We start from the raw sequence: 20,151 nt of genomic DNA on the forward strand, positions 1-20,151 counted from the left end.
AAATGCAATTACCAAAAAAAAAAAAAACTTTCTACAAGAAGAACAAGATTCTTAACTAATTTTAAACAGAATTCCTCAAAAGCCTTTCAAACTTTTATCGTAGACACTGATTATACCTCAAACAAAACTCTTTAAATTACTTTAGCTGCCTACCAAAACTCTGACGCTTTCTGCATCTTCTGACAGCTCCCAGCCAAACCACCTGCCTCAGAAACAGTCATCCTTATCTCTAGCCCCATATCTTGTCATTAGATAGCAGGATCCCTCATAAATAATATCAACTGTCCTTATACTATATACTCATAAGGGCAGGGGCTGTGTCTACCTTATTCCTCCTTTAATCTCCCACACTTAGCATGGAGGAATGTAAGTCAATCAACTCTTTCCTCGATCTGTACCTAGTTTACAAATCAAGGTTTTGTTTTGTAAGCATTCAATAAATACTGGTTAGACCAATGAATAAACCACTCTTACTGCCTTTAATTACCATTTATACACGCAAAATATAAATCTGTCCTTTTAAATTTACTATCCCAATTCACTACCATTTGCATTATTTCTTCATGTACTAGTCTTATGTATGCAATACTTTCCCCCTAATTCCTACTGCACCTTTGTCAAGCACTTTTATTACAATTAGACTAGTTCAATTTCTGCCCTCTACTCCGTGTTTCTACAACCATTGCTCTTAAAGATCCAGTTTACCAGTATCTAAAAGAACCGTAATGCTCTTCACAATACTTCACCAGATTAAGAAATGACTTATCGTTTGCATTATTCCTCTCAGTGCCTCTTCTATTCTTCTCCACTGCATGCAAACTTCAAATTGTTTTACTTCTATCTTTTAAATATCTCCAAATATCCCAATTTCTTCACAGAGCTTTCTCAGACTGATCAATAAAGAACTAACAGTTCCTCCCGCTGGCTATTTAGATTAGAAGTATTTTTGGTTACTTTTATGAGTTCTCCACTGTCCTCCCCCAACTTATTCTTATCTCTTATCACTAAATTACTTTTTCAAATTATATAAAATTATATATAAAGACCTGTTTCTTCATAAAATAGTATATTATTATTCTACATATATATCCTATATGTCCTTATCTGTATCCTACTCACCTTTTAGTTGTGTTCTTAAATATCACTTTTTCATAAACACCTTCCTTGTTCTCCCCCCTCACCTAAGATTAGCTGCTATATTCTCCCACAGCACGCTGTAATTCTCTATAACATTTACGGCACCTGGCTCTCTGCATTTATCTAGTCTATGAGCTCAATGGTAACACTGTTTTATTCACAGCTGTATTCCAAGTATCTTGCACAGGGCCTGACAAATAACAGAAATCTAAGAAATACTTGACAACTAGTTGACTAACTGATGATTTTAAGAACTGTCTTGTTAAGTATGGAACAGTTCTACTAAATAAATATTTTCAATAAAGATAATTTCTCTTTAAAGTATTAAAAGGGAAACAAATATAATAATGAAATTAGGTCAACATTTAAAAGAATGTCATAATTTCAAATTATTTCTATTAGTTATTCAATGCTTCCAACTGAAAAACAACCCAAAGAATCACCTCAAAAATAAACAAATAAAATTCTATCAGAATTTGTAGTATTCTAACACAGATTCAGCTACAATCCTGAAAAACACTGTTAGTCATTAGAGTAGTATTTACACATCACCTACCATATGTGACGTTGTGATTTAACTCGGCTCTTCGTAAGGATTCATCAAGAACATCATACATTAATTCACTTGTCCTGTTTAAAAGATATTTTATTTGCAGTAGAATTATAGTATTATAACACAATAAAACATAGTTTTTCAAACCTCTCTCTCTTTAAAACTGAGGATCTACAAAAAAGTGAAAAAATTTCATTTTATGAAGCTATGGGAATTTCACTTCTTAAAGATTCCATTTGCTCTTTTTCATGAGTTTAACCTCCTGCTTTATCAAAGCTGACTAGTCAATGAAGAGAAACATAAGTCAATCAACTCTTTCCTCAACCAGTGCCTACTTTACAAATCAGGTTTTTATTTGATTGAACACACTACCTTTTATAATTTTCTTTATAATAAAATATTTCTACCTGTTTCAAGTTACTATAGTAATACCTCACATATCCAGATTATTCCACACAGTATATTTTCTGTATTTAAATCATATTTTTAAACCATAATTTTAAATCATAAATTTTTAAAGTTTTGAAGTATTCAAATACTACTTTTTCTATGAGTACCACTGAGTTCTTCAGAAAAAAAACCTTTAACTTTCCTTTATGTTAAATATAAAGTAAATACCATTCCTATGTCTTTATGATCCCTGATTACTGTTACAATAACTGGGTTACAGTAGACACTAAGAAAATGCAGAGCTTTATGACGTTGTAGCACTCATCCTCCTGCCTAGAAAAGTCCTCTCCCAGATGCCAATGTAAGCACAAAGATAAAAATAACAATGAAATACTAAACGGCAGTGAAAAAGAAGAAACTTTTATATTTTGCAACAACATGGATGGAGATGGAGAATATTATGCTAAGTGAATTAAGTGAGTCAGTGAAAGACAAATACCACATGATCTCACTTATACATGGAATCTAATGAACACAACAAACTAAGGAACAAAATAGTCACAGAAGTTTAGAGACACAAAACAGGCTGAGAGCTCCTGAAGGGGCGGGGGATAGGAAGAAAGATGGTGAAGGGATTAACCAAAGAACATTTATGTACAACCCCTGGACATAGACAATATGGGGATTGATTTAGAGAGGGGAGAGGGTGGGGCTGTTTGGAGATGGGTAAAGGGAGAAATAAAGGGGAACAACTGTAATAGCATAAACAATAAAAATAGTTTAAAAAGATCAAAATAATCTGGGGCTATACAAATTACTTATCATGTATACCTTTATGAAAACTTTCTTCTTTTTCTCCAAGTATACAGCTATAAAATTCAACCTGAAGTGAGTGTACTTTTATTGTCTTGACTGAAGTGTATCCAGTAAGAATCCAGAACCATATTCTAAAATCCTTCATTTTATTGTGTAAGCATTTCATCCAGATAATAACCATATAGTAGAGGTTACAAATCCTCCCCTAGCCACCTAAAATTTATTAATACTACACCTAGATTATAGTCTGATTTTCTTAATTTGAAAATCCAACATCTGGCATAAGGATCATAACCACACGAAACACAGAAATATTTGCAGACATAATCAAGCTAAATATAAATAACCTAAGGAGCAAAGTGCTGTAAAACACAGTAAAATACTCAAATAGGTATAAATATCCATAAATATACAAAGACTTCTAGTAAATTAATGCTTTCAATTAACTACATTAGAATCTGTTATAAAATAACATTTTTACTTTGCCACATTGAGTTAATCGTGTCTTAAGAAATAAAAGATTGATGTTGACATAAAATCTCACTAGAGTTGGGACAACAAAGGAGAAAACATTTTAATGTTCCCCAACATTATAAAAGAGTTCAATCTTTATTCACTTTAATTGTGCCTAATTTCTATTCAACTGAGCCCTTTGAAATAAGTGCTCTCTTAGTCACCTTTGCATGTATTCTCCAAAATCATCCATCAAAGAAAGAAGGAAGATAATGAATTAGAGCATTTAGTAAATTCACCAAAAGCCTCAAAATTACTTCACTTCCTCTCTCGCTAAAAATCAATAAAGATATCCTTAGGTGAGGATTAAAAAAAAAAGTGACTTCACTTTCTGACAACATATGATGACATTAAATCTCTTTAGACCAGTAAGGTCTGAAGGTATTACTATGAAATCTCTGGTTTTAAAAGAGAATTCTAGTGAACTCCAAGTAGAGCTCCACAGCTCCACAATAAGATAGGTTGGGTTACATAAAATAAAATATAACTAGGACAAACATTTCTAATGTGTGTGTCTTCTCCATCACATCCAGGTTTTCACTGTAGGTTTCAATAAGGGGTTGGGATTCATAAACACAGAAAAATGTAAAACAGCCATACCAAGAGTGCTATAGCCCAGTCACCATTTATCAGGAGCTCACGGGCAAATGGATGCTGGCACGACACTGACAAGGCACTACTAGGAGCAGCAGCCTAGAGGACAATCCCTTCATAACGCTAGGCTAAGAGATAGAATATAAATGAATCAATCCTACTGCATAAAAGAGAACCGTATCGCATAAAGTCAGAACAATGATTAGCAAATATTTTCTTCAAACAGAAACACTTCAGAGACTTAAGCCATAGTCCTTGCTTCCAAGGGAACTGGCTGGACATGCTATCAAACAGTTCAAAAAAATAATTAAAAATAAAAATGTGTGCACACATGCACATACAGAAAGAGAATGAGCAAATGCAAATAATTAATGAATCTAGTTACAAGGCGGAAGACAGCTCCTTGTACTATTCTTAGAACTTTCCTGTAAGTTTGAAAATCTACAAGCAAAATAAAAAGTTACAAAATATATATAAAATTGGAAATGGCATCTTTTTAAATGACTGGAAAAAAATCAAAATAATAACACATAAACTATATGAGATTCAAGTTTTACTGTTCATAAAAGTTTTAACTTATTAGCTGTGCTCATTTATTTATATACTGCCTAGCTTTTGAGCTATACAACAGCCAAAGGTGAATGGCAGCAACAGACAACATATAGCTCACAAAGCCTAAATATTATCTGGCCCTTCACAGAAAGTTTCCCAACACCTAGACTAGGATGACTAAGAGAGCTTCGCAGAAGATACAAAGCTTCAGAGGTACATTTCACTATCACTAGGATTTGAGTAAGCAAGCACAGAGCCAGGATTATCCCAGCAACCTGAATCTATATACTTCTTACAAAGTGATTTATTTATCACTACTAAGCCAATTAAGCATTGGGAGAACCTGGCTTATCTTAAAACCTCCAGGTGACTACAGCCTAAGACTATCACACTTACTTAGTTTACCTTTGATCATCTTTTCCTAGAAGTCCTAGTATTCTCAAGAGCTGAATTTGTAACCATGGTGCTGGGACACTGTGGTAATTGAAATCTACTGGGAGCTTTCCTCCAACTACTTGCTTCAAAATTGTTACAAAACTCCCAGTCAAGTCTTTATATCCAGATGAATTCTCCTACATTCAAAAAACAAAACAAAACAAAAAAACTTTTCTGTTAATAATCATGTCTTAATACATATAAAATATGTATATGTATACATAGAATCTAACAATATATGTTGACTTAGAAGTTTCTTCCATGATGAAACTCCTCTGGCTACTTGATCCAAAGCTGAACCATCCCACAAAAAAGCCTCCACCATTCCCTACTTGTTCCCACACACAGTATAATCACATTTCAAAAGTTCTCATAATTACGTCTTATATAGAACCTTTAATAGTCAATCCCAGCAATTCAATCAAAGTAAAAAGAACGGGCACACTGAAAAAGGGCTGTAATATCTCTAGTTCTGATGAAAATTTAGACCTGTTTACAATCTCTGAACTTTGTTTGCAAAAGATTTCTCACATAAATGGGCTAAATTTGTTCTGGGTGGAAGAATACAGAGCACACCCAAGACTACTCAAACATTTAAGCCCTCCAAAATCAGTGAGTCTACTAAAAACTAATTTACCCTATAACACTTAAATATGTTTGTGTTTCTGAATGAGTGCACCTTGATTATCTATCTGACTAATCTCCTGGATGGGGGAAATTAAATACACATTCCTCAAAATGAAGATTCTTCATGTAATTTTCATTATACAGTAGATCAAGGACAGATTTTTAGAAAGGAAATAACAGCTCTTTCAAAGTTTAGTAAATATTAGAGGAAATATAAGACAATATCAAATATCTATTTGTATCATACTATTCTGGAACACAATGCGTAAAAGTGAAGATAACCTTCAATTCTATAAATTTAAATCGAATTCAATAGCACATTCCATTTCATTATGAGGTACTCATGAAATCTCTCACAAATATATACTTTGATAAAAAGGGTTTCAGGCAATACATTGGGGTTGAATTAGTATAAACCCATGCCACCATTAGAAAAATTTTTTACCATACCATTCAACCCTCCTAGCTTTTCTTAACACAGTATCAATGTATGGCATCAACACTGTGGTCTATACTTTGCACAACCCCAACGGGCTCTCCTCATTTCTATAAGGGATTATGCATCCTATGAGGTTGGATAAAAGACAGTCACTGCATGAAAAACCACAAATCTGCAAATTTCAATCACCTTCCTACCTACCATTTGTCTATGTTTCTTTAGAAACATAAAGAAATTTTAGGCATTTAAAAAAAAAGACTAATTCTGTAATGTGCCTACAACTACTGCTATCAACAAGTTGCAAAAATTACTATTTACACGTCAATAATAAAAACTTAAAATGTTAAGCATTTAATGGAAAAATCTAAGGTTTTTTTTAAATTTCATAATTATATTTTTCTCATGGCAACTACTTAATACCTGCTGAAATTTCCAACTTACCTTAATCATCCGATGGTATATGTGCAAGGAAGCAGCCATGACCCCAACATCTTTGTCACAAAGAGCTTTCCGAAACTTAATGTGGATATGTTGTACTTGATTAGGAGCAATGAGATGGAATTTGTATAATGCCAGAACAGCTTTTCTTCGTATTATCTCCCTAAAGATAAAAAATGAAATCTAAACAAATCATCTGAATTGTCAGGCATTTAATTTGAAAAGATTATGGGCCACATGATTTCATTGTATTAGCTATCACCTTAATCTAAAAAAAGAAAATTATACATTATTAATTTCTTTATTCTAATCCACCAAAGAATAAAAAAATGGGATCTCTAGGAGGTACGATGTCAAGAGACTTTAACTGCCCATGTTATATATTTATCTAACAATGGAATTTTTTGTTAACAAGCATACATTACTTCTGAAACCAGAACCAACAATAAAAATAAACAAATTCCTTGATTCCCTAATTCCATTTTTAAAAGCCATCTCTCTAGAAACTGGGAAAAGAATCAACAGTAAGTTTAGATCAGTAAAGGGTAATTACAGTTAGAAATATTAAAGGGTCTTTTTATTAATGTTAAAACTTTCTTTAACATTCTAGCATTGTATGTATTTTTTAATATCATGAGCGAGCATGCTCCAAATATTTTAAGGGGGTAGGGAAGTACAGGATTCACGATTAACAGTATTACTCCCCTCCTTGCCCAGCTCATGTTTCAAAAACCTCATTACAATGAAGAGGAAAGCACAAATAATGTCTAGCATACAAGAAGTAAAAATAGAGTTCCTATCCTATATAGCTATGTTCCTAATGTAGTTTCCAAGAACATATATTTCTTGTTATTCCCTCTCATACCATCTCTATATATCGCATATTCATACTATGCTGGCATTACTCACAGCAGCAGCAAATATCAAATATGTATTTATTTTTATTTTTATGTATTGCTGTTGCTTAAAATCAGAGAATATAAAAATTGAGATTATCCAATGTAACCCTCTGTGTTCCACTTAGGAATACCTTTCATAAGATTCCTAACCAATGGTCATCTAGCTTCTGCTAAATTCCATTAACAAGCAACTTACTATCTTACAGGCAAACTATGCCACCACAGGAAATTGTTTTCACATAGAAAGAATTAACAACAAATTTGCCATTAGTATTAATACTATGGTGACCGTAAACTGCATCTCAATGTACTGCTCTTGGGTATTAACCAGTGCTGGTTCTCGGAGAGAACAGGTAAATGAGGCCAGGAAAAACAAACTGAGAACAGGCTCAGGAATGTGTAGGCCTGGACCTAGATACTAACACAAGTTGTCTAGAGCACTGGTTTGGGCTCTAAGCCTGGCATATGCTGAAACACAGCCAGAAATTCAAAGTCGAATCCAACCCCTGTCTCACACTGCCTTTGTGACATTCACTAGCCTACCTGTAGTTCTGTCCCATACTCTTTAGCCCTTTGCTCCATAACATGGAATTAGATATAATCATAACTGCAGAAACAGAGCTTCAAAAGTCTAAACTCTAACTTGTAGAAAACAGGAGAGTCTAGGATCTGAAATCAGAGTAGATGGGAAGCAATGAGAAAAAAAACTGAAACGGTAAATGGGAAGCAATAAGAAAAGAAAATCAATTCTCAGAAGAATTTCACAGTCAGTATGATTACCACAAAAGAATGGTGGTATCGAAATTTCATATTAAAGTATGCTCTGCTATGATCAGATCAACCTGTAATGATCTAAGAAAAGCTAATATTTTATCTCTGATAACTAATTAGCAATACCTATCACTTGTTCTAAATACAGACTTGACATAAACAAAACATTGTAACAAGTCTGAGCTTTAAAGGTTATAAAGTTAAGGGGCGTGGTCAAAAACAAGATAATTCAAGTACTGTGAAAAAAATAATCCAAGCATTAAGGAGTTAAGGCACCTTACAAGATAAGATTATCAAAATACTACAAGTTAAGGTTTATTAGGACATATTCTAAAATAGAATTTGAATGCTGCAGTTTTAATAAAAAAGCATCACCGATACAGTGAAGATCTGTGCATTCATACTACTTGAATTATTTCCAAATGTTTTCCATTATTTCACTTTATCCTCAAAACAACTTTGTGAGAATTATGGCTTCAACCAACCCCGTACAGCCCAGGAAAAACCAGGACCACTACTGGTTAGTGGCAGAAGTGGGAGGAAAGCCAATGATTTCTGACATTAATCTCCTCACTGTCTCTCAGTTTAACTTTAGAAAGCTGCCTAATATTTTCCTAAACCCACAGAAAAATAAGGATGATGTTATTGGGGATTTTTGCATTTTATCTGACAAAGAATATCTTCTATCTTGGTAGCATTTAGTTATAATGAATTTTGTGTATAAATATTTGTTTTGAAATATACAGTCTATAATACACCTATCCAAAAAGAATTTACTTACTTAGAATGTTGAAGTTTATCTTCTATTAATGGAAGAACAGCTGGAATCATTTCTCGAGGGAAAATCTGGCTGACAATAGTAAGTGCCATACATACTTCCACTAGGTTAGTGCTCTGCAAGTCCTAACATAATTATAAAGCAAAGAAAATATTCAGTGCAAATTTCAAAATTAGGGGTAGTAAGCTCAACACTGCAATGGTCCCACATACTTAACAGTTTTCTACTAACTTTATTTTATAGGGATATCCCTGCTTCATTTGCCTTACCAGAGTCAACAGATAAACAGCCAGAAATCAACTGATCCAAAAGGAAACTGTATTTCTTTGCTGACACTGGCCAGAGCAGTCTCCTTTGTCATAGCTTTTAAAACTTTTCTAAACTAGTATAACAAACCAATTTTATGAATTTTTCCTGTTAATCAATATTATGTGTGGACCTTTAAAAGGAAATAATTCTCAAATACATACAATAAAATGCATGCTTTCCTACGTACTTATATATGTACAAATGTTATAAATCATTCTAACAGAAACTGAAAATATGTTTTTGAAAGTTTGGAAAAATTAAAGCTAATAGTAACCTTAATAGAGTATATGACTTAAAATTCAGGAAGTACTACACACACACACACAATCAAAAGACTGACACACAAGATAAACATGAAAAAGCTCAACAGTTCAATTATACTTCATTACCAATTTTGATTAAAAATTTAACAGAAAAAAATGTTGTGAACATGGATTAAATTGTTTCTATTATCTGTACATTCTGTTACCCAACTGTACTCTAGTGACCTTTAAAATGACTATTAGAATTTAAAATACTTATTCAGTTTACAGCTATATCCCTTTAGAATAGATCCTAGAGAAAGAGACAACAGCATGGAAATACATGGAACTGAAAGTCTGGAGAGCTCTGTTATAAGCTAAGACTGCTTTTTCAAATGAAACAGTTACAGCAGCAACAGTAACTACTACTTTATATAATGTTTCATCTGACCCTCACAATTTGGTTACGTTCTATTATTATCCCCATTTTACAGATACAGAAACTTATCCAAAAGATCTTCCTAAGCCCATTCTGTAAGCCTACCTTCTTCCAAAAATACCTAATTCAATATGATTGGGGAAAAATGTCAAATGTCTGCAGAAATAATTTAAGATTTCATAATAACCAACATACAGTACAGTACCTTTACAACTGTATTCACAAGGAGAAGCAACAGTTCATGACTTTCATGTAGAAATAAAGAAACCGCCAAATAACCTATAAAATTTGAGGGGGAAAGTCTCATTATAATGTTTCCCAAGAAGTTAAAAGAAGCAATAATATATTCCAAAATTTAAGTGTCAGAGATACCAGTTGCAGGTAAATATGAAAACATCAACTGCAACATATGAGGTTCAAAACCTTTAGTAAGAAAGATTTCAGGTGCTCTTCATCCTGAAATCTTTCAGAATCTGTACTTCACGGAACTCACCTAAAACAGAAAAGAGGCTATGTGTACCAACTTAAAGTTGTAAATGACATTAGGATTATATGCCTTCTATGTGTGCAAATCTCTACACAATCAATGAAAACATTTTCTATCCTGTAGCCAAACACAGAATTACTCAAAAACTAATAGCTACTATAATTGTTATAATAGTGAGTTACTGGCTAGTTGTGCTTTTGAATGAGCTACCACCTAATACCAAGCCATATGATGTAAATCATATATTAACAATACCTTATTTTCTCAGTGTACTGTTGAAGGAACAACAGTTGTTTAGGAAAAAAACTGTCTACTCCATTAAATGCATACATTGACTTGAAAGAGCATTTTTATTTCAGTAACATTAAACCATAAAAAAGTACATTTTAGGATTGAGGAAATATGTTAATAATAAGACAAATGCCAGTACGTGGAATTTAGATGCTTCATGTCATTTTCTGATCACCCTTCATATCGATAACATTTGTTAAAGTTACTATGAGCTAAGGACATTACAAGCCTCACCTCATTTAATCCTCACAACTTGAATGAAGCCCCAAAAGGGCAACTGCCCAAGGTCTACAGCTATCGTATGGTGGAGCCAGGACTCAAACCCAGCCAGCAAGGTTCATGTAGGAGTTCATGTTTTTAACCTGCATGCTATTCTTTCTCTCCATACAGGCTACCTTGAGGCACTATTCCCTGAACCTCACCTTCGCTGTTTTTCCTTCTTCTCAATTCTTTCATTAGGGATTCTAATGTTAATTATCCCCACCATTACCCAGCATTTACACTATCTGTGTGTTGGGGAACATGGGAAAAAAATGTAGAAAGTTCCTATTCACACAACCAAGTAGCAGCATGACCCACTGTAACATCTTCACTGAAGGTCAGAGGAGAAGAGCTATTACTCCCACAATTATGAAAGAAAAAAAGAACTAACCAGGGCCAAGAAAGAGATGAAAAAAACCCTAGAAAGCATTAAAGCAGAGATTAAGTCTTATCAGATTGCTAAGAACTCTGTTCAGCTAAGTTATCAATCACCCACACCCCAGTCACCAATATCAAAGTACCAGATCAACAAACTAGCCCTGGCTAGTGTGGCTCAGTGGACTGAGCACCAGACTGTGAAGCAAAGGGTCGCCAGTTTGATTCCCAGTCTGGCACATGCCTGTGTTGCGGGCCAGGTCCCCCATGGGGGTTGGGGGCTGTGCACGAGAAACAACCACACATTGATGTTTCTCTCCTTCTCTTTCTCCCTCTCTTCCCCTCTCTCTAAAAATGAATATATAAAATCTTAAAAAAAAAAAAAAGATCAACAAACTAAACCAAATATGATTTCAATAAAACCTTAATTCTATCTGTTACCAAAAAAAATCCCATTTTGACAGTGAAAAAACAGGGAAAAAGATAATTCTGTGACAAAAAAATGAAGGTTTCAGGAAAACAAGGAATAACAATTATGATTATAGAGTATATTTGCTGTGACTAAGAGTGAGATATAGCATAAGAACACAGGCTTTGACTCAAAGAAACTTGGGTTCGCCTTCTGGCTCCACCATTCATTAGCTCTATGACCTGGGACAAGTGACTTGACCTTTCTTAGGCTGCTTTCTCCTCTGTAAAATGAAATACTATCTCACTAGATAAAGCACTTAACATAGTGCCTGACTTAATGGGTACTAACATTTATTTAACAATATTAATATGAAAAATCAGAAGGCATTCTTCATTAGAGAAAGCACCAAAACTAGCCTTAATCTCAGGACAGTTAATGAGTTAATAGTATCAGAATGAAGACATGTAAAAGATTTAAATGCTATCATTAAAAAACAACTTCCAGGCCTTGGCCAGGTAGCTCAATTGGTTAGAGCATCATCCTGATACACCAAGACTGAGGGTTCAATCCCTAGTCAGGGCACACAGAAGCAGCAACAATGAAGACACAAATTAATGGAACAACAAATCAATGCCTCCCTCTCTACAATCAATAAATAAAATTAAAAAATCCTTCCATTTAAAAACAAAAAACAACTTCCACTCACTGGCACACATAGAGAATATCTGATATCTGCAGATATATGTCTCTCTAGTTGGCAATATTTTCTTAAGGAAGATAATGAATCTCAATAAAAATTACTGTAAAGTCTCCTTTAAGATTAGCCTCCATAATTATGAAATAACACATGTACAAGGTTATTCATTGCAACATTATTTATAAGAAAAAAAAAATTTTTAAAACCATATGTCCACTGATATGGACCTGGCTGAAAAAACTATGATATGCCCATCCACTCAATGAAAATTGTATAAAAGTATGAAAATGTCAAAGTAAGGTGTAGAAGAGTCTATATAACATGCTATCTTTTGTGTATGAGTGTGTGTGTACATATCGATGCATTGGCTTTTTTTTTTAAGAAACAACAGAAAGATTAATCAGAAACTAATAAAAATAGTTTTCTATGGAGTAAGAGGTAAACCGAGTACAGGGGCTAGATATGAACATGAGACTTCTCTCACTATACAAATTAAAAGGTCTTAACTTTTGAACCATGTAACACTTCACATATTTTAAAAAGAAAATTAAACTGAAAATGAAAACAAAATTACATGAAATTCTAAGAAGCAGAATACAGACACAGTTGTACAAAATAACTACACCACCAACCATCTATTCATTGACTAGCTAGTGTTGTCAAAATTTCCTGCCTTTAGGGATCTCAGAATTCGTTTGCGAGCTAAAACATTAATATATGAAAAGACGACCCCATTAGATAACAGTAGGAGCCATCTGAATGATCACAGAAGAGTTGAAACTTGATTTGAAACATGAAAAAAGGGAGACAGGAAGCCAGAAGACATTATACTTGGGAAGAATCCAACAAGCCTAGAACTGGAAGAGTATTTGGGGGGGAGTGAAGTTCAACAAGTATCATGTGCATATAGTATGAGAACCTCTGCCAAGACATCGCCCACCCCGACCCCATCATCTGACAGCACAAGTCAATATAACTTGTGAAGAATACTGGTCCCTGACAACATGACACCATCAACTCCTTTCAATAAACAACATGTTCTCATCCTATATTATTCTAAAATGCTTCCTTCCTGGGATTCTGATTTAAAGCTGAATCTATATGAATATAAGATTTAAGTCCTTGAAAGGATTTTTCCTAATATCCCTAAAGGTTGATTACAGAAACAAAAATTTTAAAAAGATGCATCTAATCCTCACAGCTAACACTTGTGAAACTAAGGACAGGATATTTAAAATTATTCAAGTTAAGCTCTGGCCAGGTGGTTCAGTTGGTTGGAGAGCTGTCGCATACACGAAAAGCCTGCGGGTTCGATTCCTGGTTAGGGCACATACCTAGGCTGCAGGTTCGATCCCCAGTCTGCATACATAGGGGAAGCAAACTATCATGTTTCTCCCTTCCTCTCTCTCTAAAAATCAATAAACATATCCTCAGGTGAGTATTAAAATTATTCGTCAATTTCAGTTTTTATTCTATAAACATTTTTGTTGCGGGGAGCGCCGCACAGGGCGCTCCTGTATCTGAGGGTTACTGTCCGGGGCCAGCTGAGGAGGGAGTGGGGCTCTGAATCCCACAAAGCCCGCCTCAGGGTTGTCACAGGGTTGTCACGCATGGGGGAATAAACACAAGTTGTCCCAAACACTTCTCTGTTTGCCAGGAGAGGGGACAGGGCTCTTCCCTCTAGGAGAGAGAAGGCCCCCGAGCCCCCCACCCTACCAAAGGCTTTCATTGAGAACCATTTGCGCAGGGGTTTGGATGCAAAGCTCATCAATCAATGTCAAAAGGCTATGTTTATAGAAAACAGACAGATATCATAGATAACAATTGGAGGAACACAAGAGATCTGCCTCAGGTCAGGGTCTATGAATAATGTAAATCTCCTTCTCAGTAGGAGCTGGTTGTCTAGCTTTTGAGGAAAGAACAGAGCATGCTTCCAGGAACTTACTTCTAGGCCTGATTTCCCCATGGGAACCACCCGATCCAGTTTAGGGCTGTACCTGCCTCTAGTATTGTTTAAAGCCTGAGCCAGGCGGGCGGGGCAGAGCCACCAAGAGATAAGGAGACTTCTTTCAGATAGAATCAGGACTCCGGCCATATCAAAGCTGGGGTGGGGCTGGTTGTGGGCCTTTTTGCTCTTTCTCCATGTCCCCCAAGTCCTTGTCTGCTGCCCATACCGGCAGTTTCTGTCTTAGGTCATCCCTCCTCATGAAGGGTCTTACCCATCTTTGACTAACCAACCATCACAGGGCCAAGCAGGATGATGTGAGGGAGGCAGGGGCTGCGCCCCTGCCAGGGGGACAGGTTTCGTCTCCTCAGGAGCCTGTTTTCCCAAGGCCTCCTTCGTTATTTCCAGTCTTGGGGCCCTCTTGCCTGTCAGCGAGACTAGAGTCCCTGAAACCAGACAGGGTGTTTCCCAACACATTTTCTGATCATTACATTGATGAGGTTAGACATTTTTAAACTAGCTTAACTGAAGTATATATAATTTGCATACAAGAAAATTCACCCATTTTTCTTGTTCTTTTTTTAAGATTTTATTATTTATTTTTAGAGAGGGGGGGAGGGAGGGAGGAAGAAAAGGAGAGAAACATCAATGTGAGAAACATCACTCATGCTCCAACTGGGAACTGAACCCACAACTTAGGCAAGTGCCCCCATCAGGAATTGACCTAGTGATCCCCGGCTTTGCAGGGCAATGCCCTATTAACTGAGCCACACCTTGGGACTCACCCATTTTTAGATATACAGTTTAATGAGTTTTGACAAATATATATAGTCATCCAACCATCATCACAGGAGCAGGCGATTTATAATCTTCTCTATAACTTTAATCTTCTCTATGAATCAGGAAACTGACTTTATTTATAAGCTTTGAGTTTTTGAAGTACTGTTACCTTTTTAAAGCTTTGGAAACTACAAGGCAATGTTCTAGAAACATACTATACCCACCATAATTCATTTTATATAGTAGCTGGAACTTTAAGGACAACAATAAGTCTTAAATACATACATACCTACTCTTTTTTCTAAAAGGTTTCCTTGTTGTGCCAACTTGATTGCATGTATGTAACCAAAGGAAGCATCATATCCAAGCATTTCACAATATATAAGTCTCACCATACATTCCTTCATCATTTTCTGAAAGGTAAAATATCCAGTAACTGTATAAATAAATGGAATGTTTTGATTTTTTTTATTACATTGTAATCATTTAACAGAAGAATCATTTAATTCTGGCATTGAAAATAAATAAATAAACACACACACACACACACACACACACACACACACACATTTAAAAGGAAACCATAGGAAAATCTTGGGGGAATAAGATTTAATTCAGGTCACTTGTATTTAAAGTAATATAAGTTAATTCAAATTCATTAGCACGTTAAAACTACTAAATACTGAGAAAACAAGTTTATAGAACAAGATCTTGGAAGTCCCCCTTCAAAAGGCTCCTCTATCAATTACGAATGAAAGCGTTCATTTAAGCCATTAAGTATCAACACTGATTTTGTAACATTTATCTCAGAGTTTCTGAAAAGTCATTATGAACTTAAAATTATAGTACATACATTGCTATTCTCTTATTTTTAGGAGTACATTCACCATTACAGTTCTCTTTACAATTCTTCAACAAACTTAACCAATCTCTTCATGACCACCTCAGGGACAGATTACTCTGTAAAGCATGTCCAGAGTTTCATGGCCATAATTTTTCCTTCCTAACTTCTCTTATCTTAGCTCTGCTCTCACCAGGTTTACACCCAGTAGCAAGAGAAATTATATTTATTGATGCCAAGTACAGAAAACAGAAATCTAACAAAGTAAAAAGAGGGAAACTATTTCTGCCTAACATTTTTTTTTTACACAGGAAAAGTTAATTTAATTTTATTATCCTCACCCAAGGACACTTCTTCATTTAGAAGAGGAAGAAAGCGGGGGGAGGGAGAGAAACATCAACTGGTTCCCTCTTGTAGGCTCCCCGACTGGGGTCAAACCTGCAACCTAGACACGTGCCCTGACCGGGAATGAAACCCACAACCTTTTGGTGTTCAGGGCGATGCTCCAACCAACTGAGCCACACTTGCCGCTTAACATTTCTATCAAGTACCATGGAGCACAATAATTTTTTACATATACACACAGACATGCACATATGTACACACAAACATACATACATATATACACATAGATATATGGTTATGCTTTGATTTTCATTTGTCCACATATAATAGGAAATACATAGATTCCCTCAATTTTTACAAGTGTTATACATGTACATGCATGTACTCATGGAAACTGATTGCCCAACATTTTTATTAGAGGAAGAGCGAGAACATTTGCACAATGACCTACACACGGAAGCCACTCATGAAACCTTTGCTGAATAAATATTGCTTGGAAAAATTTTATTATGTGAAATCTCATTAAAGTTAGGAAAGAAAAAATACAGAAAACCTAGGTCTTAATCTAACTACATAGGAACAGTCCTACAAATTTTACAGCAAGAAAAATATTCTTTTTTTTTACTTTGTCAGTCAGTCAACCTATACTCCAATATGTATAACAGTAAAATGAGGTCTACAATACATCAATTTGGGTCTGAGGCCATTTTTTTTAAATCCTCACCTGAGAATGTTTACTGATTTTTTATTTTTTATTTATTTTTATATATATATATATATATATATAAATAAACACACATATTTTTTTTTAGAGAGACAGGAAAAGGGAGAGAGAGAAAGAGAGAAAGATTAATGTGAGCAAGAAACATTGACGGGTTATCTCCCATATGCGCCCAGAACAGGAATCGAACTCTCAGCCTTTTGGTGTATGGGATGATGCTCCAATTAACTGAGCCACCTGGCCAGGGTGAAGATATTATTTTAAACGATATATACTCACCTTTTCCCAGTGCATGACATTAAAACAGCACTGGGGTCCCAGGAGTATTGCCACATTTATGTAATTATCATCATGTTGGCACTAAGTTGACATCAGCCAAGCAAGTCTTGGGCTTGGTGCAACCAGTAAATAATAGAAGGCTAAAGTTAGTATCTGACTTGCTACCATCCATAACTGATTGTGATGATAAATTAAATTTTAGCAAGATATCAATTAGATATGCCTGTGGAGTCCACAGTGGACCAGGTTTCAAACTCCAAATGTGCTTGGCACTGACTATGCAAACTTACCAGTGTTGTTGTAGGAGCAGAAACAGTTGCTTTCAGATTACTCAACTCCTGCTGGATTAATTTCTCTTCTTCCTGAAAGTGAAAATATTTAAATGCATGAACCGCTGTCTTTATAACAGTATTTTACCTGAATAACACAACAATAAAATTTTTAAAAATCAAGTTCATCTGAAAAGCCACAAAGATAAGCACTATTAACTTGCTAAGCTGTCATCATACACAGAAACTGAATAACCCAAACAGGTTATGTGACCCATGAAAGCAAGAGACATTTTTCATCTTTTTTTGTGAATAAAAATGCTTCCTGCTGTCAATTATAGCTTAAAACAAATAATATTGACATTTAATTATTTTTAAAAAATAAAAATATAATTTATAACATTTTAATACAAGAAACATTATTTTAAAGGAGAGTTATAAAAATTATGTGCTAAGATTTGCCTAAAGGCATTTCTCCAATCCTCAGAATCATCACTGGGAGGAATAAATGTTTCCAGTCAAACCCACCTTCCTTTTTTTCACTCAGTTACTGTATCCTTAAAGACATTTTAGCAGAAATGTTTTTTAAAAATTAATGGTGGGAAAAAAGAAAAGAAATTCTTCATACACTGGCTCACAATAAGGTTCTCACATGTTTCCCTTAAATTAAAAAGTCTTCATGGAATAGAGAAATAGGGTAAGAATGCAGAAACAGAAGTCATTCCTTACATCCTTGCCCTCACTTCCCATCTCTGTCTAACACACAATTAATACACCAGTGCGGTCACTTCTGCTATGCACTGGATTTTACCTCCTTAAAAGCACTTGCAAACTGGCCTCATTTTTGGCTAATATAACGCTATCGTGAAACTACACATTGAATTAGCAGATGTCCATTAGGTGGCTAATCAAGAACTATTGGTAAAGTAATGCCATATGCAGGTACCTTAAGTACAGTTTTAAACTGCAATTTGAAACCAAAAATATGTTTTTAATTTCATTTATCATCTCATAAAAATTAGCAAAGGACAAAACATTAAGACAAACAATATTAAGCCCATAAATAATGAATTTCGAATATGAAGCAAACCCACCCCAGTACAGCATCATCTTATCTCAGTTTAAAAAGAATATTTTAAACACTTAGAGCACTGTGAAGAAAAACCTTCTCTCTTCTCTCCTGGAACATATTTGATTGTATATCGCTTATACTTGTCTCAAGCCCAAGGAGAGTGACTAATTCCTTGGGAAAAGAAAATGCGTTTTTCTATTTCCTCAGTGTGTAACACCTTCTTCCATAAGTATCTTCTGAACAAATTGTGACATAACATGTTTTTTTAAAGATATAATTTCCTTAACGTTTTGAATTAGTATCTTATACAATCTGTGCAGCTACCAAAAGCCGTACTTCTGCAGGTTTTAATAACTTGTGGGAACTTAATAACTTGTGAAATAACTGCTCATTTTCAAAGCCCATCGAGGCAGTGGCTTATTCTGCAAATTTTACATTTTGAAGACTTACGCTTTTTTCTTTGCCCTACCCACTGGTGTAACTAAAAACCTTAAACTCCCTGAAGATATTCCACAACAGGTGCAAAGGGCAGGGTCTGGTCCGGTGTGTGACATTTAGCAGTTTAAAGAACTGAGGGAGAGACAGAAACTGAGTAAGGAAAGAAACTTTGTAGAGGTGAATGCTGACACTTCCATGGAGCCTGTATTTTCCCACGCTTGACGTGGGAAATCTAATCCTCAAAACAACCTATGAACTTTGTATTGGTACCTTCCCACTTCAACGCTCAGGAAATAATGGAGGTTCACAAGTTAGGGAGACCAGCCCGCAGATCACTGGGGTCAGTGTCAGGGCCAACTGTGGAAACCCGGCCTCCCAGTTGTCAATCAGGGAAGGAAAGCGTCGCTTCCACACAGACGCAAAGACGGGACGACACACAGGCGGCCCCGGAGCCCCGCCATACGGCCAGCACCGTAGGCTCGCGGCCGGACCAGGGCCTCCCAGCGCGGGGGCCTCCCCGGGCGTCCCCGATCCTCCGGCTGGCCGGCACTTACGTGCTTGGACGTGAGCGCGGTGATGCCACGGATGAGGCCGCCCAGCCGCGAGGAGAAGGACGCCCTGGCAACCGTGGGCCCGCCACCACCCTGGTTCTGCAGGAAGAGTCCAGGCAGCGCCGTCAGCGTCTTCTCCACTATGTCGCTCATCGCCGCCACCAGCGCCCGCGCTGCTACCGCCGTCCAGCTTCATGCCCGGCCGTTGCCCCGCCGCCTGCCCGGCCTCCGTAGGCACTTCCTGTTTGATTGAAGAAATCTTTATTCGTGTCCCGCAAGGACAGGCACAGTGTAGTTCTCCATAAAGACCGCAGGAGGGCGCAAGAGTCCGCGGTGGTGGGAAAGGCAGCTTCCACAACCGGCGCGAGGTGGACCTCCGGAGAAAGAACAGAAGGATGGGACAAGACCGGTTTCGATGGCAACCCGCACAACTGTCAGTCAGTCCTCCTGAGGGA

General features: G+C 36.0%; 1 protein-coding gene across 1 annotated transcript in view; it reads right to left on the minus strand.

The window, feature by feature from the left end:
* The window catches only part of AP4E1 (adaptor related protein complex 4 subunit epsilon 1), a 57,132-nt gene extending 37,206 nt beyond the window's left edge, over positions 1–19,926 (minus strand). The window contains exons 1-8 of the mRNA XM_054565430.1: positions 19,700–19,926; positions 17,657–17,728; positions 15,470–15,593; positions 10,138–10,211; positions 8,946–9,067; positions 6,498–6,657; positions 4,961–5,127; positions 1,694–1,767 (exon numbers count right to left, since the gene is read on the minus strand). Of these exons, the coding sequence (XP_054421405.1) occupies positions 1,694–1,767; positions 4,961–5,127; positions 6,498–6,657; positions 8,946–9,067; positions 10,138–10,211; positions 15,470–15,593; positions 17,657–17,728; positions 19,700–19,849 (943 nt within the window). The 5' untranslated portion in view covers positions 19,850–19,926. The remainder of the gene's footprint in view (positions 1–1,693; positions 1,768–4,960; positions 5,128–6,497; positions 6,658–8,945; positions 9,068–10,137; positions 10,212–15,469; positions 15,594–17,656; positions 17,729–19,699) is intronic.
* Between the last annotated feature and the right edge of the window lie 225 nt (positions 19,927–20,151).

The sequence above is a fragment of the Pteronotus mesoamericanus genome, unplaced genomic scaffold, assembly GCF_021234165.1.
Source record: "Pteronotus mesoamericanus isolate MK-2021 breed Mesoamerican mustached bat unplaced genomic scaffold, CSHL_Meso_final contig_164, whole genome shotgun sequence".
In the NCBI taxonomy this organism is placed as follows: Eukaryota; Metazoa; Chordata; class Mammalia; order Chiroptera; family Mormoopidae; genus Pteronotus; species Pteronotus mesoamericanus.